General features: G+C 36.0%; 1 protein-coding gene across 4 annotated transcripts in view; it reads right to left on the reverse strand.

The window, feature by feature from the left end:
* Nucleotides 1-24,972, reverse strand: part of CPEB4 (cytoplasmic polyadenylation element binding protein 4) — a 70,812-nt gene that overhangs the window by 41,589 nt on the left and 4,251 nt on the right. For all 4 annotated transcript variants that reach the window (XM_045999280.1, XM_045999284.1, XM_045999282.1 and 1 more), the window contains exon 2: nt 10,084-10,165. In XM_045999280.1, coding sequence (XP_045855236.1) covers nt 10,084-10,165 — 82 coding nt within the window. The remainder of the gene's footprint in view (nt 1-10,083; nt 10,166-24,972) is intronic.

Here is a 24,972-nt window from a genome sequence, read left to right on the forward strand (position 1 = left end):
AAATGACATACCTATCACCTAACTGGAATGCTTCCTCAGAATGGATTCACAGGCCCCATCAAATCATTCCCATCGATGAAGAGGCCTGTGGTCCACAGACTGAGAGCAAAAACATTCCGTGAGGCCAAGTTTAAACAACTGTTTCTTAAACACATTTTTAGGCCTATCTCAAAAAGAAAAGATGCTGTCTAAAAACAAAGCCTTCATTCAACTGACTACATTTGACTGATTTCTGGTATACCCTTTCTATAACTACTCAATATTAAGTATTGCCACACCCAAACTCAAATGAAGTTCATACACTACTTTTTGTCATTAAACTACAAAATCCTTCAATTTTGTCACTCAGGAATACCATGTCAAGAGACTGTATAGAATTGCTAATAGTAATTTACAAATTCAATCCTTCCATTCCCAGGCGAGGAAACCAAGATCTAGAGAGAAGTGATGGACCCAAGGCCATTTAACTGCTAATGGCAGAGCCAGGTTCAAACACAATCCTAAATGCTTCTTTCACCTCTTACAATTTGGGAAAGTCTGTTATAAGCTAACAACTACTGGTCACTTACAACAAAGAGGCTGCGTGGCTAATTTAAATATCTGTATTTAATTAACCATACCAGGCATTTATTATTTGGAATATTAGAGCCAGTAGAAGTTAGATTTTTTTTAAGTTCTTTATACTTCAATTAATCATGGCTGCTCTTCAGAATTCAGATTTGTACTTATTGTGGGTTTCTTGAGAATTAAAAAAGGGTCCTCTAATTGGTTGATTCCTCCTCTTTCCCAATGTATAGCAACTGGCACCAGCCCAACTAGATTCCAAAGAGATTATAGAACTGCTTTCCCTTCAGAGTTCTACTAATGTTCTTAATTGACTGGTTACCAGGTAATACCCGGAATAAAACAAAGCCTTGCTTTTAGAACAGAGTGCACTGGCATGGGACTGAATTCAGAATCAGCCAATTAGACAAAATAATGAAGCCCAGAAGCAGCCTGGCCATCTCAATACCTGACTGCAAAAAGTAGTAACTAGTTCAAGTTAGTTAAAAAGTATTCCTTTTGCATATTTTTACTGCTGAACAACAACAAATTCACTGAGTTTTAGCTCTTTTCCATCTTTTAACTTTAGTAGCAAGGACAGTAGTAACATGAGGGGGGAGAAAATAAGGAACACTGGGGTAGAGAAATTCACTGTATGAGGCATACACAGGTGATAAATGAATCAAGTGCATAGAATATTCAGGTAGAAATTCCAGGCATATAAAGGAAGAAATAATTCTGTGCCATAATTGTGCAGAGGTTCTGTCCTTCCTGTTACTAAACTGAATGCAAAGAGAATCTTGGATATTTTTATGACAGCAATGAATCAGGTGGCACTGCTTCCCTCCCTCAAAGTCAGCAAATAACAATCAAAGATTATATAACAGGATCAAGGAAAGTCTTAAGACCTTCACAGACAGCTCACTACTGTATTACTCCATTATCAAAAGAGCTTTCATTATGTAGATAATAGTATACAGGTCTGGTTTAGTACCTGTCACAAAATGAGAGAGCAAGTCACCTCTCCATAGAATTTTATAATAAAAACAGAAAAATAAGTGACAGTACCAAAAGGTGCACATATACTATTATTAAATTGGATGCAGAGCAGAAGCAAAAGGGACCTCTGTAAACACTCTGGGCCTCTCTCTACGAATTTTATGGTGTAGGGAGGGCACATATATTTAACACTGACAAACTCCTAACAAAGTCTGAAAACCTTACTACCGAAATGTCATCCTGATTTCATTTCTGAATGGAAAACAGTATTAATTTCTATCCATATCATAATATGTTTACTTATTAAGTTGTACACAACACTGTGAAAGGGTAAAACATTACGGAAAAGCACTTGTCAATTTGTTACCCGACTACTGCTTGCTTTCTAAGTTATTATTTTCTTCTTATTTCTAAGTGTTATCACATGTAGTTGATTCCTTTACCAGTCCCTGTCCTGAATGTGTATCCAACAAAATTAAGTCACAACAGCCATAAAACATGTGAGCCTTAACACAATTTGTAAAGGAAAAAACAAGTTACTAAGTTAAAAGCCTCTTTAAAGAAGAACTGTTTAGGATCTTGAACCTTCTAGTATCATAAAAAGTTCACTCTCACTTACCCCCCCCCCACCCCCCACCCCCGCACCTCCTTTACCCTCACCTCTCACCCAGGTAAAATCAGAGATTAACAGTGTTTTAAGAGGACCACTCAATTTTCATGGACTCTAAACGAGATTCTTTGTGCTCCATGTTCAGAATTAAGAGGACTGCTTTAGTAATTATGGACTCACATCATGGATGACATAAGACAAACTCCCCCTTTGTGACAACTGCTTATATGACTTTCGGAACAAATAAAAACAAGGGTCAATATTCTGTCAGAAATGTGGGGAGGAGAAAGGGCAAAGGATCACTACTTTCTACTTACCAGTACATGTTAAATCAATAACTTGGGCAGAGAAGGACCTGGACACCGCACAAGGAGTGTTTAGTATAAAACTAAACTCAGTTAGGAGGCCAGAGTGAGGACTTCAGTCCAATGCTACGAGCACATCAGTGTTCACACACATACCACATTTTGTTCTCCCAGGCACTCCCCTCCCCGACTTAAAACAAAACAAAACAACAAAACCAAAACCAACCGCAATCCCCCATCCGAAAAAGTGTAATCACACTGTTCAAAATCCGCACCTTTGTAAGCTATGTCTACGCAGAGCTGTGAGGAATCCAACAAATCCTAACCAGTAGAAAACCAGAAAGGAGACTGTGATTCAAAATTAAGAAAACACCCTGCATCCGTAATACAAAGAAAACCATGCCCCACTACTTTGTCCTCTCCTTGCTCACAAAAGAATTACCTCAACACAGAAGCCCAGGTCCCATCCTGCCGCACAACTAAGCCAAGCAAAAGAGAAAGACTGTTTAGGATGTTCCATTTCAGCAGTCATAAAAGGGAGAGTGCGAAAGGAGTAGAAACCGCTTCATTTCTAAACAGCCACACAAGAAGTTCACTGTAGCCGAGTCTAAACTGTCTTCTTTGTTATGTACCTTACTCTATTACTCAAGAAGCTTCTAGAAGTAAGACAATTATCTACTCTCCGGAGGCCTCTCCCACTCCCCCGCTATGCTGCTTTGAGTTACTTGGTATCATCCAAACAGGGCTAGAAGGAACCAGCCGAGTTCAGGAAGGCTCCAGCAGGGCATTCAGAGCCTGGCGGATTCTCAGGAAGGATAATATTTAAAGATCCCCCAATTCACCAGAAGACATCTGACCTCAAGTAATGGTAATTTACTTGGAAGGCGGAATTTGATTAAGAATCACAAGTAGGGGGTGCCTGGGTAGCTCAGTGGGTTAAGCCTCTGCCTTCAGCTCCAGTCATGATCTCAAGGTCCTAGGATCAAGCCCTACATCAGACTCTCTGCTCAGCAGAAAGCTTGCTTCCCCTTCTCTGCCTACTTGAGATCGCTCTGTCAAATAAATAAATAAAATCTTAAAAAAAAAAAAAAGAATCACAAGTATTATTAGCTGGTTTGCATTACCCATTTCTTCTTTATGATACTTTGTATCCTGCTCCATCACATGTCCCTTAAAGGAAAATGTCCATCCGGTCCTGTACAAAGGTGATGGAGGACCGGGGTGCAGAGTAGTGTATAGCAGTCTTTTCTCAAATTGCCAGAGGCAAACTGATTTAACTAGGAAAAGGTTAAATACTGTAAGAAATGATAACCCTCACCACCAATTGAAATAAATCATTTTAATATTACAGCAATGAAACTTCTTTTAGTAAGAGCTCCTTTTGTTTTTATAATTTTATTTACTCCAAAATTCAAATCTATGACAATGATATTAAAGTTAGTCCTATTTTCAGCAACTCTCACAGAAAGTTTTTGGAGCTTTCTTGGTCTACATAAAGTCGGTATGCGATAAATGTTCTAAAACATCTGTTATCGGTCTGCAACATCTGCTCTTTAAAACAGAGAATTGCGTGCCTGCAATCTGGAATATAGAAATATTTTAAAAATTGTTCCTCAAAGGAAAATTTCAGATTTCCTGGTTATTTTTTACCTTATCTTTTTTTAAGAAGAACTTTCTCCTCACCCTACTGTAAAGATAAAGAATTTAAATTATCCCAACGGTCATTCTCTTATAGTGACATAAAAAAAATCTTATACAGAATAAATGAAACAGGCTTTGTGTACTAAACTTTCAACAGAGTTTCATGATTTTCTTCTAGAGAGATCATTATAAATTCTTTTGCTTAGCAACAAAGAAAAGAGGCACAGATGGAATCATCGCTTGCCTACTCATTTAAGCATTTGTTTCAAACAAATCCACAGCAATGAAAACTAGTGGGGGAAGGGCCCACAAACTTAATGTGTAGTAAAAAAGGAAAAACGTATATCAAAAATATTTTAAAACGCAAGGTCACAATACCTTCAGTAGTCAGAAATTAAATACACAGTATCTTTGGAGTAGATCCAGCTCTTAGAATAAATTTGTATTAAATGAATGCATGAAACAAGTGTGGCAGTAATGTCTAACTGTACAACATACTCCCACTGCTTACTCTCCATATGCAATAGGTTTCTTGGGCACCATGGGATATGCAAAAGACTGGCACTTGAAACAACTTGCATTTCTGAATACAATCATTATTGCTTACATTCAAATCAAGTATTTAAATGCCTGAAACTCAGGGGGATTGGGTAGATACGTTGAGTTCCCTCTTCCAAAAAATGAAAGCAAAATACATCCTATTACAATATGAAGAGAAAAAGATTCCAATTTCACAATATTCTGAGGAAAAATAAGATGACATTCTGACTCATAATTTAGTTAATTAATATCTGAAGAACAATTATGTTTTGACAATTTACAAATGGCCTTTTTTCTCTCAATTTTGCTGTCTCATTTGGCGTTCTAGTGAAATGAAGCAAACTGGATATGAAATTGTTTTCATACATAGGATTTAAAATACCCAACCCAACCATGATGAAATCCCAGATTGTTCTACTCCATCAGACATCTGATAATTTTCAAGAACTGTTTTTTTGCCCTCTTTATTCCAGTGTGGTCTCCTGCTGCTTCAACTCCGTAAGTGCTACTTCTTGGTTTATGTCTATAGTCTTTTATTTCCTTCCCACACAAAAAAGAAAAAAAAAAAGGCTCCTTAATTTTCCGAGGTCTTTCCTCCTATACACTGAACATAATACCATTTCATGAATCTTTATTTCACTGTGTCCGACCTATGCTTCAGAAGGCTGAAAACAGATGTACTCGCATGTGGTTTTCACGTTATTTCTTCCTGCTCCATTTCTAAACAGTAAGTACCAATTTCACAGGCAAGCGAAGGCACAAATAACTGTAAGATACAATATTCCCCAAATGATCAGCTGAATACCTGTAATAGTAGGTATACCTATAATAGTAGAAGATTCTTCTGTCCAGGTGAAGAAAATACTTGATAAGCCTAATAATTTTGCAGCAATGAGTAGGCTGCCACCTGGGATATCAAAATTCCAACTCCATCTGTAGCTTAGGCTCTTAGCTTATGAGACTGGGTGTGCAGTAAAGAAATGAAATCAGTCTCGGGGGAAGAGCTTCTGTGGACTGTTGCCGGCATTGGTTATGGAGAAGGCAATATACAATTTCAGGGATAAAAATAACACACAGACATGCCAGCTGATCAGAGAAAGGACACGGAGATAAGGTAGGGGGAGGACACTTTTCCTCCCAAAGAGCTAATCCCCTGTATATGGAGAAAATTATAGTAGCCTTAAAATTCTTAGAGAAACTATTTACAGTAAGCAATAATGATATAAATCATGAAATGAAACCCAGGTACTCCTTTTGCACACTGATTAAAATGTTAAAAAAAAAAAAAGAAAGGTTTTCAAAGCCAGCTGGAATCAATAACACATTCATAAAGAAACTCAAAAGCTATATTTGAGGGTCCCTAGGCATATTAAGCATTTTGTCTGTTGACTGCAAAAATAAAATTTTAAACTACACTACATGAAGGGAGGGTTTTTTAATTTTTTTTCCCCATAAGGAAGAACAAAATTCAGTTTTCAGTTTGTATTTTAAACTTAAATAAATAATACAGCCGTATCTAATCCATTAGACATGTAGTTCCTGTATCAACTCTTGGCTTTATTATTGAACACATATAACGAATCACATTTCTATGAGGAACTGCAAATGAAGGATAAAAATAAATGAGGTCATTCGTAATATACTTTATGAAATTATTTTTAAGACAAAATAAACCCAAATATAAAATTTGCCTCCCTATGATGGGCTTTTTTAAAAAACAGTTCTAAAATTATTTCTTTTAATTGAATTCTTATAGTTTTTTTGTAAGAGGCATATTACATTCTACTAGTCTCACAGAAAAAATGTCCATTTTCTATTTCCTCCATTTCTAAGGTAGCAGAGCATATGGAGGGGTTTTTATTTTCAAAATGGATTGGTAGGTTTTATATACTTATTTTAAAAGGATAACAAGTTGTTGTTTTTAAGATATTCAGCTTTTGTTATCATCTTTTTTTTTAATTTTTTAAAATATTTTATTTATTTGACAGAGAGAAATCACAACTAGTCAGAGAGGCAGGCAGAGAGAGAGGAGGAAGCAGGCTCCCCGCGGAGCAGAGAGCCCTACGTGGGGCTCGATCCCAGGACCTCGGGATCACAACCCGAGCCGAAGGCAGAGGTTTTAACCCACTGAGCCACCCAGGTGCCCCAGCTTTTGTTATCACCTTTAAACAAAATCTCACAATAGAGTCACTGTTAAAATCAAGCACAGCCTTTCTATAGCTACCTCAATCAAAAGAAGAATTTGACCAGAAATGAAGTATTCCCTTATGCCAAACTACATTTTGGTAGTGACAGCCTACAGTGATTAAAAAGTTCATCACTGTGGTTTAAAAAAAAATAATAATAATTTGGCATTTTAGGATCATGAACTCACCTATGAATTATTTACTGCTCTTTGAAGAAAAAAGGGACAGAATTCATTTAATATACTTAAGCTACTTTTGGGCGCCTGAGAGGCTCAGTCGGTTAATATACTTAAGTCACTCTGGCACTTAAGCTTACATCAAAACTGACTTTCTCATTTGATAAGCATAAAAATAGACTTACTAGATACTTGGTAATAATCCATACCAATTACTGAGTGTTTTCTATGAACTGCGCAGTATGCTACATTTCACAAATACATGGTACCATTTAATCCTCACAACCACCACAAACTGTAGTGGCAGAATGGCAATTTAAAACCAGATCTACCTGACTTCAAAACCCATGGCCTTTCCGCTCTGCCACACTTTCTTTTATAAATAAGTATTTTACGAAACTTTTATGTTCCCAGACTAGGTCAATCAGATTTAATGTTTTCTGTCACCAGACGTAACTTTTCATTATCCTTACTGAATCAGCTTAAAGAAACTTAACTTAAGTAAAAGTTGGTAAAAGAAATTTTAAAAAGGGAACATAGTACAAAAGAACTTTATAAAATGATTTAGTAAACTACAAGAAGAAACAAATAAACCTGAGATATGTCCTGCTGTATCTGATAAATCAAGGAAATTCTACTGTTAATTTTATTAGAATAATGTGTGCAACTCTTACATCTAACCTAAGTACTAGGTAGAGGCTTGCTTCTTAGAAGCAATACATAATAAATAATTTATATCTGCTACTGTTTGTAAACTGTTTTCTCTGAAAGGCCCTTATCATGAAATAAAATAAATAAAATATCATGAAATAAAAAGAAATAGGCACTTATCATGAAAATGAGTTCTAATTATTTATTATGCCTAGTATCAAATACATAACTTTGGCTCTCCAAGAAAGGAAGGAAGGAAGGAAGGAAGGAAGGAAGGAAGGAAAAGAAAAGAAAAGAAAGTTGCTGAAGGCATCTAATATATTAATAAACAAATGTCCTTTACCTTTAACTATTTTTTCTATACTTAGCTTTTAATTTCAAAATAATTGCAGGTTCAAAGCAAGTTGCAAAAAAACAGTACAGAGAGATCCTATATACCCCTTACTCCAGTGTCTTCAAGTGGTGACATCTTACATAACTATAGTACAAACCGGGAAACTGACACTGGTACAATCAATGCACAGACCATATTCAAATTTCTCCTTTAGCTACTTTTTAAGAGTGTACAGTTTTTCTGGTGCTAGAAAGGGCCTTACACTTTCCTCACTTTTCTGATGAGAAAACAAAAAGAAGGGTCAAAGAGGCTGAAATACTACTCAAAGAGTACTAAGAAATGGCAAAAATAAAGCTCACTCTGAATGAGAGATCATCTTTCCTCAGAAACAGATTGTGTATTTGGATTAAAGTCACCCATCAGAATTCCATGAGGAATTCAGTAAGGATCTTCAAAATATTTTTATTTCAAAGTTATCTCAACAGCTGGATGCATACTTTTATCACATATTATTTTTCATCTCTCCAAACTTCAAACAGCTCCCCTCATTAAAAAATTTACCATTGTTGGTCCGTTGAAAAACACTTAAAAGTTTCACTCCATTAGTAATGTAATAAACCAAACTCAAAGGAAAACCAGGCCAGGCTAGTTACCATTTAAAGTACAGGCTGTTTTGTTACCTTTGACCCCAGTGCAAAGCTATGTCTAGCACAAGGCAGGATCATACACACCTAATGAATGAATGAATGACTGAACAAACGAATGAACAAATAAACAAGTGGGATGACCAAATACACCAAACATTCCAAATTTCTTTACAAAAACAAGCAAAGAAAAAAGAAACCTCCTTTTTAACTAAACGATTTTTATGCAGAAAATTATTTTATTCTGTGGGGTAGTTTTCACAAAATAAGAGCCGGAAAGGCCCTTAGAGAATACCTCCTCTGGTAATTCTCAATCCTGGTTACCCAAGCACACGAGACATTAAAAACGAACATGCCAAGCCCTATCCCACACCTGGAATGTGGCCCACGCATCTATGTTTTATTTTTTTTTAAGATTTTATTTATTTATTTGACAGACAGAGATCACAACTAGGCAGAGAGGCAGGCAAAGAGAGAGGTTGAAACTGGCTTCCCACTGAGCAGAGAGCCCAATGTGGGGCTCGATCCTAGGACCCCGAGATCATGACCTGAGCCCAAGGCAGAGGCTTAACCCACTGAGCCACCAAGGTACCCCTCTATATTTTATTTTTAAAGCTCCCCATTATAAGTCCCTTACTGCAACAGTGATTCTAAGTCCCTTATTATAAAGATCAGAAACAGGCCTTGGGGCCTGGGTGGCTCAGTAGGTTAAGCGTCTGCCTTCCCCTCTTGTCATGACCTCAGGGTCCTGGGATCTCAGCGTGACGTCTGCTTTTCCCTCTCTGTCTGCCCCTCCCTGCATTGTGTTCACCTGTACTCTCTCTCTCACTCAAAATAAGTAAGTAAAATCTTAAAAAACAGAGAGAGACAGAGGAAAGAAATTGAGGCCTAGTCAAAATGAAATGTCTTATTCAAGATAACACAGCTAGTTAGTATTAGAATTGAGACCAGAATCCAAGTAGAAATAGCACTATTTTTTCTTAACATGATCCACAGAAAATATTTCAAGAACACAACTTCATCTCAACTTTGAAACTACTGGCCATTTTTTAAAATGTGAAACTAGACCAAAACTCTATCAACATTTGAACTCTTATGAGTGTATAGTCACTGTCATGGGTGGAGAGACTTAGAGGTTTGAGGCACTGAGCATTCTTTTTTGCCTCAGATATTTTAAAAAAAAAATGAGGTTTATGGTTCATGTCTTTCCCATTAACTGCCCACCCTTACCAATCAGTACTCTTGTAGTTCTCTTAATTGGTATTGTGATGGGCATACAGTGATGCCCGTCAAATATGTCTGAGTTTTTATTGAGAGGTACCTGTATAAAATTGATGGAACTGACTACATACAAAATATGAATCCATAATATTTGCCATACTGTTCATGAGAGTATATAAATAATACAAAATTTTATTTACTTCACTAAAAATCAAATAGATTTTTAAAATTACCTTTAATGGAATCATTTTCAGCTCTCATAATATCAATGAGTGAACTCTCCAGTGAGTGCATATCAAACGTTCTGGGGCGATCCTGTAAACACAAACAGCCACAAGTCACTTTTAAAATAACTTTTAATATTAAAGGAGACAATAAGCTGATTCGATGGGACACAGATCAAAAAGGGGCAATTTTACTCCCTCTATGTATACCTGTAATGTATGAAGTACATTATTACTGCATTTTATTTTTTTTTATTTTTTTATAATTTTTTATTACATTATATGTAATGTATTATTAGCCCCAGGGGTACAGGTCTGTGAATCGCCAAGTTTACACACTTCACAGCACTCACCATAGCACATACCTTCCCCAATGTCCATAACCCCACTTCCCTCTCCCTATCCACCTCTCCCTAGCAACCCTCAGTTTGTTTTATGAGATTAAGAATCTCCTATGGTTTGTCTCCCTCCTGATTCTGTCTTGTTTCATTTATTCTTGCATTTTATTTTTTAACACTTACAAAACATCAAAACCACAAAAGTAACCAGGGCTCAGCAAAGAGTGATCTGATTTCTAATAATTATTTCAATAAAAGCATTATTTTTACTAACAAAGCAGAGCCACTAAAACCAATTTCCATATAGTTAACAACATGAAACAAATGTAAAATAAAATTCATAACCTTTGTCTGCCACTTAAGATTGCAGTAACATGGCAAAACTTTGCAAACTTGTTATAGCAGTTATGAACTGTGCTGGCGTTCAGCAAATACTGCTACCGAATAGCAATATTCAGAACAGTTATTCAAAATAGCTGTATTTTCTCATAAACCAAAGTGTGAAAATAGTTGTCCAAGGTCTGTAAGACCACTAAGTGACAAAGTAGTCTTGATTTTGTTGCCATTAAAATTAAAGGGAAGACAGAATGTCAACACGTTGATCTAAACCCTGGCTTAACAAAATGCATTTCTAGAGTGGGTGAGGAATCTTAAAATATACAACAACCCAACCGCTCTGGCATTCTTCCGGAGGAAAAGTACCAGTAATAACTAAAATTAAAGTGTGGCCTGATAAGTGAGAAGTAGATGAAAACATTTTAAAATTAAACTCTGAAAGGAAGCAGTAATACAGATGTCTGACCCACCTGAAGAATAAAACTGGTACACACATGGATACAACCGCAAGAATGCGAAAGAAAAAGGGGCTTCCACAGGAACTGGACAAGCAGAATTCTATAACCTTCTTTTCAGCTTTCTTTTATATTATTTTTTAACTCAAAGCTCTGGCTTTTTTAAAAAGTTCACATGCTATCTCCCACCCCTTTTTTTAAACTTGTTGAATCTCACATTCCCTCTTTCCTAGCTAATTTCTAGAGCCTTAAGGCTGACAGAGCACGCTCTCCACTGGAGAGCATTTTGTGATCAACCTGACATTTCTCTTCTGTCCTTCTATAACACTATTTGTCTTAGCCCGTGAAACAGGGATCACGTCTCCCGACCCCACCTCACTGTGTAGATTAAGAGTGTTCACTGAATGAATTGTTATAGGATGCCAGGTTTTTTTTTCACCTCTGCAACTTTAGGAGTCCAAAGATAGTTATATCTGGATACAATCCAATAATTAAAAGAGAGTATTACAGCATTTTTCCTGGTGCGGAGGTGGTATGGAGAGGATGAAGATGGGGATGGGGAGCAGGTGCCTTAACATGCTATTCTGCTCTAACTGGTATGACTCCCTCCAGAACATCTTTCCCATTTTTTTCTTGACTCTTCCCTCATCATCTTCATCTACTCAACATGATCAATAGGGAAGCAGGAGGACACATGGTCAGAATCAGAATTTTTAAAGGTTAGTGTTCACAAAAGGGAAAACACTGTTCTGTTTTTCTTATCCTTCTTCATCTTATGCACTAAATTAATTCAAAACCTGTATTGCATATTCTCTTGGAAGCAAAGTGGATTTGAGGCAAAATCTGAGAAAGAAGTTAATTTAAAATTCCACTATCTCATTCTACAGTTACTAGATTTGTCCTCTGTTCTGAAATCTATGAACCACACCCATAACCTGGCCAGCCACTGTCTCTACTATCTCCAGTACAAAACCAATCTTGGAGGCAATAATTCTCAGTATCCAGTAACTTGCTTATATCTTCAGCCAGTTTCCCAAGAGTAGGAAGTTAGTCTTACATCAAATGTTCTCACTGTATACAAATCCAAAGGGTGACAATATGCCAAGATATCCATTTCCTAAGCCCACAGGACTGACAGCTGGGCAGGAACGCTCTAGCAGATGATTTCTGCTTCAGTATTATGTTTTCTAGGTGTGCCACGAGGTGACACAGGTTGAGAAGCCTTGTCCTACATTTCTGTAACACTGTGCCTCACACAGGACCTGACAGGTAGAAGGCACACGTGTTTGCTACAGCAATGAATAAATGAATTCCTTCAAGTAATTTTTAAATGCTTAAAATATTTCTTTCCTTCTGCTTCTTTAAGGTTTGTTTTTACATTTTCCCTTTCCTGCCGTAGAGTTGTAGGTATTCTTTTGTCAAAATAACTATAATGGGTAGTGGGGTAGGGAGTACTCAGCCTTTTTTTTTTTTTTTAATGCAACTAAAGCATTAAGCAACTTTGTGAATTTCCAGAACTTGGATTTTGCCAATCATTAAATAACAAGAACATTGAAGAGAAGCAGCTGATAAAGAATATTACACAGTATGTTTTGGTTTATGACAGCTGTGTCCATTAAATAAAGAAGTTTCTTTTTTACCTGTAAGTTTCTAAATGTAGAATTTTAGCAAAGCAAGTTCGTTACCTCCTCCCCAGCTACCACATATTGCCTGAAACAGAAGATTTTTGCTAAGATCACCCCTGACTTCTAATTGGTGGAATACATTAAAATTAAAATCCTTAATGAAATTTTTAAATTTTCAAGTAATGCTTTATGGGATTAAAAACAAACCCTCTTTCCTTTTTACACTTTGTCATGATTGAATACAAGAGTGACAAATAAACACCAATATACAAACTCTCATCAACTGGTATCGCCCCTCAGATGCAATGTGTTGGGAAGGATTTTCAGGCTCAGTATGAATTCAGTAGGGAACAGTGTCTGGACAGATTGCTAATGATTTAAGTGTAAGGTACAGGACCCAATGGCACAGTTACCACATTCTTGCCAACCCTTGCCTAATATGTATTCTTTCCCACAGTCCAATCTTATTATAATTATTATAAATGACTACATTTGTATAACATTTTACTTCTTATGGTGCTTTTGCAATTCAAAGAGTTCAAAAGCCACATATTTTGTCAAGTAAACATTCTATTCTCAGAGAGGGTCTAAAGTTATCTTCCTTGATTTACTCCCTCTCACTGATCTTCTCCATCTACTTTGAACCCCTAATTAAAAACAAAAACAAAAATCTAAAATGTAAGTGTGCCACCAGGAAGTAGGTGGAGTAGATCCAAATAAATAAACCCAAGGAATAAGAACAGCAGCACAAACAATGTTGGTTTTCTTACCCGATAAAGTATCAAATCAAGAAGGCTTTGGTTTCCATATTTCATTCTTTGATTTTACCCTTTTGATTGCTAATTGGGCCAAATATCATAATCCCTTATCTATTTTCTTGGATCCATTTCCCGGAAAGTAAACTAACTATAAAATAGAAACCTTGCTAAGTGACAACTCTTCTTGATTGACTGTGAGCTGATAACCAAAATATGAATATCTGCGTAAATCAGAAGAATGAGCATAACACTAGGAAGCCCCAACCCCACCATTGGTGTGTCATGTGAGCTTGGGCCCTTTCATCTTCTAGACCTCTTTACTGATCTGAAAAAGGAAAGAATTTTATTAGACCTCTAATGTCCTTTTCCTAAGTCCAAAAGATATTTGTATTCTAGCTTTCTGATATCCTTAGCTTGTGCTTTCCCAAGATGGTTTAAATTATGGTGATGAGTATGGCAGGAAGCAAAGCGTAAAGGAGAATGGCTAATGAAAACTCATCACTTTGTGCCCTTTGTGCCAAACAGGTGAGGGCCAATAATGTTAATAAGAAAACAAACCCTTAGCGACTTAGGACAGTTGTTGCATCTTCTTATGCTATACACAATGCAAAATAACAAGATTTTTAATAAAAAAAATTTACTTAAAACAATTAATTGATGTGGGATGTCCTGATTTCAGATAATAGGGCAAAGAATCTATCATGAAACAAAAAACACCAGCAACCAAATTTGCTTCAACCTACCACCAGCCAGTTTCTCTTGGCAGCCTAAACGGAGAAAAGGTAGAACAACAGAACTACCTTTTATTGAGCATCTACTAAAAAATCTGACATTATTTTAGGTACTTTATTAATACTGTCTTAATACTTCTTTATAAGTTAGATGGCATTATTCCTGCTTTAATGATTAAAACTAAGACCAAGAAAAATTTTGTAATTACTACACAGACAGGTTACTGCATAGTTCAGCAGCTTAGTCAGGATTCAAGCCTAAGTCTCCCTCCAAAGCAGGCGATAATTCCTTGGGTAAGGTAATGGTCATGGGAGTCAAAGGACCACACTAATTAAGGCATACATTTGAATGAATAAGACATTCTGCTGTAAAGGTTCCGGGAGCAGGAACACGCTGACAAGTGCCCAGCAAACAGGAGGCATTCAAGTATTTCTCAATAAATCAAAAGAAGAACAAAATGTATATATAAGAATAATACAGGAATAATATCAGAGGTACTAAAAAGATAAGAAGCCTTATCTTCCTTCTTCCCATTGAGGTGACAAAGAGATGTGGTGCACAAATTAGAAAGCTACCACAGATGCCTCTCTAGGTTATCTACTGCCAACCACAGGAGTAGAAGTGGTAGAAACTAATAATAATCATAATAACAGCAGCTGACCCTTATCAAGATCTAATGCTTTCCATGTGGGATCTTATTAATTCTTCACAAAAATCCTACACAATTAGGTATGTTCAGCAATTATCCCATTTCACAGAGGAAGAAATGCAGATTGAGAGTGATTAGACAACTCTATCAATGCAAAGTAAGTGGAGAGGCAGAATTTGAACCTAGGCCTTCTAACTCTACAACATGTGAGCTTATTAATTATGAATGAAAATAGAAGAGCACCAATTATCTTCAAGGCTCAGCAAAGCAAACTTGATTACCATACTTAGACCTCATTTTATTTTGTAATCTTAATTGTGGTATTTAATATATTGACTTGTGAGTCAGTAACTGGTTGGCTTTGGTTTCTGTCATCTCTACATGACAATTTCCAAAGGAAAAACCATACAAGTCAATATAAAAATCAAAGTTGGAAAAAAAATAATGTTCTTATAAAACAAATTAGTATTTCAAAAATCAGGACCCATCCGTTTAATTTATACCTGAGTAATCCTGACTGCCATGGCAAAATAGGAAGACTTACATCAGCAAATAACTGATGACATGACTTTGCATAACACTCCAGAAGTAGCCAAAATAAACACGTGAACCTGTTGGTCTATTACCAACAGGAAGAACAACTACACTGCAATTATACCACAAACCAAAATCATCATTCGTGGCTTTTTTTTTTTTTTTAAAGACACTCAGATGGCTACTCTTAAGCCAGTGTTTCTCATGTTTGGGAGCATATCAGAATCATCTGGAGATCTTGTCAAATCACAGATTACCCATAAAGTGTCTCAATCGGTAGGTCTGGGTAGGGTCCAAGAATTCACACTTCTAATAAGTTTCTAAGTGATGCCAGGGACCACACTTTGAGAAGCACTGAGTTAAGCAATTATATTCAACACGTTAATTTCCTTAGATACGTTGCATTGTGACTTGTAGCGCACTGGCCATGATACAGTTCAGTTTAAATATTCTACATCAACCATTTTAAGGTTTCTGCATGAAAAGGCAGCCTTTGCTCTCAGACCCCCAAAAAAGCCTTCTCCAAGCTCTGAGATGCCTAACTTGGAAAAAGATTACAATCAAGTTCAATTTCAACAGATCAACCACCATGACCACTCTATTACTGGTCTTGTCTTTTTATATTTGAGTTAGTATGTTTTCGTATCACTAGACTGGGTCTAAAACACAAAAAGTACTTAACTGAATGTAACCACGTTATTAAGAACCAAAGCCAAAAATCAGCTACTCCCTTTACTCACTCTCTCCCTATACAGACAGACACTACTGTGATTGTCACTTCCCAGACAACTACGTATCTGTATCAGCCGATGAGGTTTCTCTTCTTGGCTTAAAGTTTCCCTAGTGAAGAAGGGAAAAGAAAATATTTTGGTTTGAAAGGAAAGTATATGCCAGTATGTCAGCTGCCAAAATAAACAGGAAGTTTGAAATGCCAGTGAGCCCATAATTAATCAAAGGTACTATGCGAGTTTTAATCTGAGATTTGCCAAAATATAAATGTTCTTCTTGAATTAAATATTTAAGCCCACAGGCACCAAAAATTGACTACATAGTCAACCTTCATGATTCCACTTCCAGATGACCCTTACATCCCGGTGCAGGCCCAAGTCCCTTTTCCCCCACCCCACTAGCATAATGCCATTCCATATGATGTTGACAGGTTCCCTTATAGCTATCCCCCCCGCAGGCTGTGAGCACCACTCACATCATCTCTCCATAACCACAGGTGTAGCGTGCTATAGTCCATCATCATCAACACCACCATTATTAAAGAGTGGCTAACATGTTCTTCCTGGTTCCGTGTTGGACATCTTATATGAATTATGTATGATTTACATACATTCGTTCCTCACAACCATCACGTAAAGGGTATATAAGTATCATCCCCATTTTAGGCAAATAATGCTATGAGAAGTTAACTAATAACTCTCAAAGTCATATAGTAAGTGGAGGAGTCTGACCTCAGAGCAGAAGCTCAGAAAAGTGGCTCATTTCATAAGCCTCATGATGACCTAGAAATTTCAATGTACAAACAAACACCTGGCAGGTACGACATCCTTCACTATGTAGAGAACCTGAATGTTGAGAACGAGAGTCAGAGGGTAAAGTCAAAGAAGTAATCATCTACACTAATCATCTTCAGTCAGTACTTTCTCATTATGATGGCTTAATAGTGAAGGCAGAATCTTACAGGCTACCAAATGCTCCCTATAAAAAACTATAACTAAAAAATAAATGTCTTTTGTGTATTACCCTGATTGGAACAACAGGTCCATTTGCTCCCATGTGAACTGATGAATCAGATCTCTTCAGAAAGCCTCTGAGGAAACTTTCTTTAATTCCACCTTCATTAAATAAACCATACTCATTTTGAGCATGAGAAATCCTTAAAATGGTAAACATTTCTTATCACCACTTAACTGAATTTAAAAAACCAAGTGCCCTTCCAGACTTGATCAGTCAGTTCCTGGATCAACAGACTGCTTCTTCTCTTGACTGTGTGTGGATTCTCACCTTGCCTGGCAGAGAGAAATAATTAAAATCTATTCTATTCCAAAGGATACCTGGGTGGCTCAGTTGGTTAAACATCCAACTCTTGATAACAGCTCAGGTTATGATCTCACAGTCATGAGATCAAGCCCCACATCAAGCTCTTACACCCAGTAGAATAAATGAACAAAACCCTCTCCCTCTGTCCTCCCCAACATGGAATCTCATGCTCTCTCTCTAAAAAAAAAAAAACCCAAACCAAACAACAACAAAAAACTATTCTATTCCAAGACCTGAGTTTAAATCACCACTTACTAGACAAGTGATCTTGACACCACAGCATCTCTGAACCTTGGTTTCACCAACAAAATGAGGAGACCTTATAAAGCTGGTGAGGAGAAATGAGATAAGGTATCTGACAGACTGCACAAAATGTGCCGCAGTTAGCAGAGCCATTCAATAAACATTCCCTCTACCCTTGTCTCTGGTGAAATGGCAAAAGAGCCTGAAATTAACATATTAAATTAGATATTCTTATATCTGAATAATTCAGCTGTTCTGTGCTATTTCCTGTAGCCCGTTTTCATAGGAAAATGAAATAGAAAAAATATTAATAAGCTACTCAGGGCCAAGAAGTCACTAGTTTCAGGAAAATATTTAAATATTACTAACACTCAACCCTAAGGAATGAAGTCATTTAGACCCTTTGACCCTTCCTCCGTCTTTGGCTGCCTACTGGCTTTTAGAGTTCCTCTGCTCTATGTCTGCTGGGCCTGATCAGGGTCGAGAATCAGCAAAGAAAATGGTCACCCAAAAGCACAATCTTTATTCCTAAACTGAGGCTTACTTGTGTCCTGTAATCAGTGAAATCTCTCTTGCAAGCCCTGAGAGCAATGTCAAAAAGCAGCCTATAGGCAGTGTCAGCCTTTCTGGGCTCTCACAGTTCCCACCCCCATATCCTTAGCTCTCCAGAGTTTCCCCGAGTAGAAGGCACTTCTAAACACTCAGGTGCAAAGAGGTCACCAGACTATACACGTCACAAGGAGAGGAGCATGTTCGCCTTGGTCATGTGTTGCCAGCATATGGCCCATTGAAAGTATCAAACATTTGTAGGTTGAAAGAGAGCAAGAGGTGAAAAAATCTGATGCAGTCCAAAGGCCAGCAAAAGGCCCCAAACCTCTAAATTCTTCTTTAAAAACAAAAGCAGACAAACAAACAAAAGCACAACCAAAGAGCTCCCAGTCCTGTCTTAATCACTCTCCTTTCAGAGAAGAACCTTCCCACAAGTCCATGGGAGTCCAAACCTAGGCTAAAAAGGTAAGAATAAGCTGGAGAAAGGAAAACTGGAGAATCTCCTCCCAAATTTTCAGCCACCAATTGATGTTTTGTCACTTTCGATGGCTCTCTCACCCTCCTTATTTTTTTTATGGCCATGTGACCACCAGCATACTTCTCTGCCCAGAAGGGAGGAGATGAGGCCTGCAGCGATTTCCCTAGAGATTAGTACCAGCTTGAGTAAGGAGACAAGCTGAGCAGGTGCAACAGAAATGTGGGCCTTGCTTCAATTTCTCACTATCTTTTCTTAAAAACCACTATGAAATTTCTTTGTAGTTGTTTTTACAGGGAGGTTGGGGGAGAAGACTCCAAATCTTTTAGAGACACATACTAAAGCACTTACATTGCAATGATACAGGAACTGCTTGAAAATAACATGCAAGGGGAGAGGGTTAGGAAGAAGATAGAGGAGTTTGTCCAGGAGTCGGTCATTGCCAAAGCCAGATGACATGCACAAGGGGGGCTGTTATACTATTTTGTCTATTATTGAATATGCTTAAATTTTTCCCTAATAAAAAATGTAAAAGACATGAGGTTAAACACTTTACCAAAATAGAGACAGGGAATATAAAGAAAAAAGAAAAAAAAAATCGTTGGTCACTAAATTTTTTAGCAGTGTTCAAGAAAATAAGGACATCATCTAGCTTGATTCCCACTATTATTTACGTACAGTGAATTTATTTTATGGAATTATAGCTTGGTTTATGAAATTCTTCTTTAAAATTAAGCTCAAATTAACACACACAAGTTATACCATATTTCACATTTTGTATTTTAAGAATATGTGCTATTTTCAAGATTTTTAATTAATATTTCTATTTGATAACCAGTCAAAACAAAGGAGAAAATGAAGGATCAGGAAGGTTAAGTAGCTTGCCCCAGGTCTTATAGTTAGTAAGTGGAGGACCCATATTTGGAACACAGATCTGACTTCCATACTATAATAAGGAGATTTTTCTGAATATCAACATTCTAATGCTGACTTTTTTTTTTTAAGGTTCTTACAGATTAAGATGACAACAACTATTTCACTGACTAGCACTAGATACATTCCTCAAAAACACCTGGAAGGACTACTATTAAAAGTTTGTTATAAAATATTTAAATATAAATATGGCTTTAGAATGTATAATCCTGGGGGATTAACTATAATTTAGTTTAGATGTATAAAAAAAAATAATGATTAGGATATTTCCAGTAAATACTCAGCAAACAAAAATTGCCCAACCTAAATACTCTATAATATGAAAAGTACTTGTACAGCTTAAGACTTTGAACTTTAATAATTCAGTTTGCACACATGAGAGAGGACCTGTGAGTGGCTGATGGAGTTTCTTCCTTGACATGTAATGAGACCTGAACTCCACTCCCATAGGTTAAAGTTTGCCTTCTGTGTTACCATTTTGCCACAAAACTTAAATAAGCACGTGCTGCATATAAGTGTACAAGTAATACATTTATAAATGTGACCATTAATAAAATATTTCAAAATACCACATTGTTTTTGTTATACCTAACGTGGGATCTGTTAATTTGCCTTAAAGTTTGTAACAGCTCATGGATTAAAATGACACGAAAACTATCAGTTGCTAATTTGTTTATAATGAGAAAAAAGTATGTTTAGTATCATTCAGGGATTAGCACAGGTCAGAAATACATTATAAATCAAACCAAAACAACTTTTATGAGATATCCTACCTTGTCCCTAGTCCATAACATAGGAGATGTTTAATAAATAACGTACTAAATAAGTTAATTAAAATATAAAAAACAAAACTGAAATCCAGGATGAAAGATAAAATATACTCAATTCAAATATATGGTACCCTTTCCTATCTCTTAAACAAAACAAAACAAAAAAAAATCACAAGTTCTCCTTTGAAATAGTCTTCTTTAATGTAAGGAGAATGCAAAAACAATCAAATGTTCTAAATCAAATGTTCTAAATTTCTTAAAATAACCATAGGCAAAATCTTTCAAAATACTGAATGATGTGGTCTGCCAAACTAATGAAAGTTTAGATATATACAATTATAAAACTTCTCAAGAAAACTGCTAATTCGGCTAAATGTTTTATCTGTCCTAAGTTGCATCTAGTTTATTCAAAAGGAGTACTCTAAGAAATAAAGCATGTATAATAAGATAAACAATACAAAGAACTGTTCAAAAATAGATACTCTATTTGTAATTAATTTCATTATTTTACAAATTTTAGAGAGCCATACTTTAAATTAAAAAAAAAAATTAAGCTACCTACTATGGCCACTTAAGGTACTCACAAAAACCCTCCACTACTGGGTATTAAAACCTTGATGAGGTTTTCTTCCTGAATTTAAGCAATTTGTTCAAGGTCACACAGCTAATTAGAGTGCAGAGTCAAACTCAAGTCTACTTGGATCCAGAGGCTATGCTTCACTCTACTACATGTTTGGCCTCATAAAATAGCCTATCTCAGTAATTATTCAAGTCTCACCTTCAGAAACTGATTAAAAATAACACTTTTATTATTCTACCTTCTAAGAATTTTCTGAAAACCTGAAAGTAGAACTCCTTTTGTTTCAATAATATAAAATGTGATGAGAAACTATACTAAATTTGAAGTAAAAAAAATTACATATTGCTGTAAATTTATCATGGTAAAAATACACTTTAATTTCTGCAAGAGTAATTTTCTTTGTACAATTAAATATAAAATGAGTTTGTCAGAAAATATTAAAACAGGGGCGCCTGGGTGGCTCAGTGGGTTAAAGCCTCTGCCTTCAGCTCGGGTTATGATCCCTGGGTCCTGGAATGGAGCCCTGCAGATCTCTGCTCAGTGGGAAGCCTGCTTCTTCCTCTCTCTCTCTCTGCCTGCTTCTCTTCCTACTTGTGATCTCTGTCTGTCAAATAAATAAATAAAATCTTTTCAAAAAAAAGAAAATATTAAAACAAATACTCATGTTTTGGGCTCCCTGCCTTAAAGAGAAATGGATTATACACATTATCTTATTTGTGATGGGACCAAAAACTGAGATACAATGTAGTGCTGAAAAAAATGTGATAATGGATCTTCAAGCTAATTTTCCTTATAGCAAGATAAAGTCATAAAAAATAAATATAGGCTATAAAATTTAAACTAGGCATATATTAACTTTAAGATTACTTTTCCACTTCTTTCTCATGAATACAAGAAGGATTATTCTCAAAAGCATAAACCCATGAACTAAGAGCATCTTTCTAGTTGCAACTAGCAACAACCACACTCACTAAGCTTGCTATAAATAGGTTTTTCCTGAAAGATGTGGAACAATGTGTTGATCATATTACATGGCTTCTGTGAAGACAACAAAAAGTAATCAAAAAACTCCACCCCACCCAAGTTTTGATTCCATCAGAAAAGCAATTAAACCTAGTTCAAAGGCTTTCTACAAAAAGGCATAAAATTGTATCTGGTATGCCTTCCCAAAGTTTTTCCAATATCTCAGTTCTGCTGGAGCCAAAACCATCCAACCCACACTTTATCGTGAAGAAATTAATCTCTGTTCTTCTAATATAAATAAATACAAAGTCAAAGAAAACGTTTCCCATGCAAAGATCCCTCCTGGGACTATTATTAAAAAACAAAAAGTGTACCAAGGTTATACTTAAAACAATTGTAATAATTCACCATGACTTTCAGAACTGAAGCAATGCAGTAACTGTTTCCAAATACAAGATGCCATATATAATTTTAAGGGATCAATAAACCGACAACATAAGCAGAGTTATTAAAGTGACATGAATTATTTGCCTGGTTAAGGCAACTTTACAAATCACCGGTGACTGTGTCTAAAGTAAGAGCAAATGGGCTCTAAATCCTAAAATGTCTCCCTATTAAGTTTTAGGATGGTCTTTGTGAAAGATTCTGTCCATTCTCCTCCTTTTTATTTTTCATTTTTTATTTTGTTGCCTACTTCCTGGTTTGTACCTAATGGAGGTGTGAGCATAACTGAGCTGAAGATAAGAGACTATCAGAATATATGCTACACATTTCTCCTTTACTTTCCTGTAAGGACAGAAGATCTAGGCACCCCTCCAAAGAGGTGCTGTAGTCAAATAAAATTACTGGCAAGTGCTCCAATGTATTATTTGGTTTGGACATTGGAATTCCAGGATGTGTTTGGCAGGACATGGAGGATTTTTTTTCTCCTTAATATAAGGTCAAATCATGACTTTAGTCACATGAATATTGACCTTGTTTCTTCATTTTGAAATTGGGACAATAAAATCGAACCTCACAGGAAGTAAGATAACATGTGAAAGTACCTAGTTCAGTGCCTGGTATATACTAAAAATACACAAAAAATTTTTTTTGACTTGAATATTATCTAAGTTTAGCATTTTAAAGTTGATAGGTATATTCTATTATTTTCTAGTCTTTTCCATTTTCAAATCTATAATCATCTTTTGATTATCATGCATCAATCATTCAAACCATAAAATTTTTCTTCTCATCTTGTTTCTGGGAGGTGTTCCCTCCTCCCCCCTACACACCTGTACTATGTGAAGAGGCACTGTACTATATTGGTTAAAAGCCAAGACTTGTATATGAATAGTAATAATAACTTTTACCTCATAGGATTGTTGGATAAATTAAATGAGTTAATAAATGTAAAACATTTAGAAACCGCAAGCATGTTAGTTATTAGTCAATGCATATTCACTTAGTTGTATCTGAAGACAGGATTTGAGGTATGTCATTTGAGTTCATATAATGAAAGCTTTAAGCAAGGAAAAAAAAGGAAAAAAACCTAGAAAAATGCCTTTTTTTAATATAAAAAACATTTCCAAAATACACTGCCTTGCCATATCAATTATATAGAGGATTAGTCACATATTTGAAATCTGTTTTTGCTCCACAAGCATAGATAAAAGAGAATGTTAAGACTGGACAAAAAAAAAAACAAACTAAAAATGTTATCATTAATTTTAATTCACTATATGTACCCAAATCTGCATTAAGTAAATGTAAAAACCATTCTGATTAATTTTTAAAATAAAACAAACATTGTCCAATATTAGTTACATATCAGGTAAATTCTTTCCTTTCGATAATACAAAGATTATAATGTAATCATGTAAGCTGGATTCTGCATTTCTGTAATATATTTCCAGAGCTCTCTATAACACCTAAGGAATTCTTAACAATAGCCATTAAAACTGCATTACTAATATCTGTAAGCTTTCTTTCCTAAAACTAATAGTGCTTAGGGTAATACATTTAAATAAGATGGCAGTGGTTCGGAAAGAGTATGGTTGTGGTTGCAGCAATTTCAATTCCACAACAGCTCACCTCAGGACCATACGGAACTTAGACATCACCTCTGTCACCCCCCTACCCCCCACATTTTATGGAGAAACTGAGATCCCCAAATGCTATACTGATAGGGCCAAGAGCACACCTAGGTCTCCAGGCTCCCAGTCAAATAAATATTCCTTCAAGTTTTTCATATCAAATTTAACCAAGTAATTCATACCAATCCAAAATTGTATTTTTTCTTTTTGCCAAAAACCAATTCAAAAGAGAACTGTTAAAACACACAAACACACGCACACACAGAGAACTATTCATTTAAGTAAGCATACAGTACTCAGTTTACTAACTTCTTGTGTTTTTTTTTCAAAACCCAAAACGCTACTGTGACTTTCAAATCACCCCCACATTTGTTCCTGGCCCCTTGAACCCTCCTCCCGTTCCTAAAAATGGTAGGGATTGATGAGCAGAAATCAACCATTTACTTTCTCATCCTACCATATTTCAGCCAGGTATATGGACTCATCCTTTTCCATCCTCAGCATGATAGACAACAATTCTAATGGAAGAGTTTAGTTTCTAACACTATTTTTTAGTGTCCAGCTTAGTTAATTTTATTATTTCATAAACCAGTTTAATCTCCAACTGATCCAAAAGATTTCATTAGTCCCCCAAAATATTGATTATATGCATGCATATAGTTTATTCATTTCCTGAAATTTTTATTTTTCCCAAAGCAAACTTTCCTCAAAAGTTGGTAAACTGACAACAGAAAATAAACCATGAGGTCATATAAGTTCAGTCCTATAGGTTCATTCTCTCAGTATACTCTAACAAAATAAAAAAAGTGTATTCAATTCTAAGCCAATCTTAAT

Source organism: Meles meles, chromosome 3 (assembly GCF_922984935.1).
Source record: "Meles meles chromosome 3, mMelMel3.1 paternal haplotype, whole genome shotgun sequence".
In the NCBI taxonomy this organism is placed as follows: domain Eukaryota; kingdom Metazoa; phylum Chordata; class Mammalia; order Carnivora; family Mustelidae; genus Meles; species Meles meles.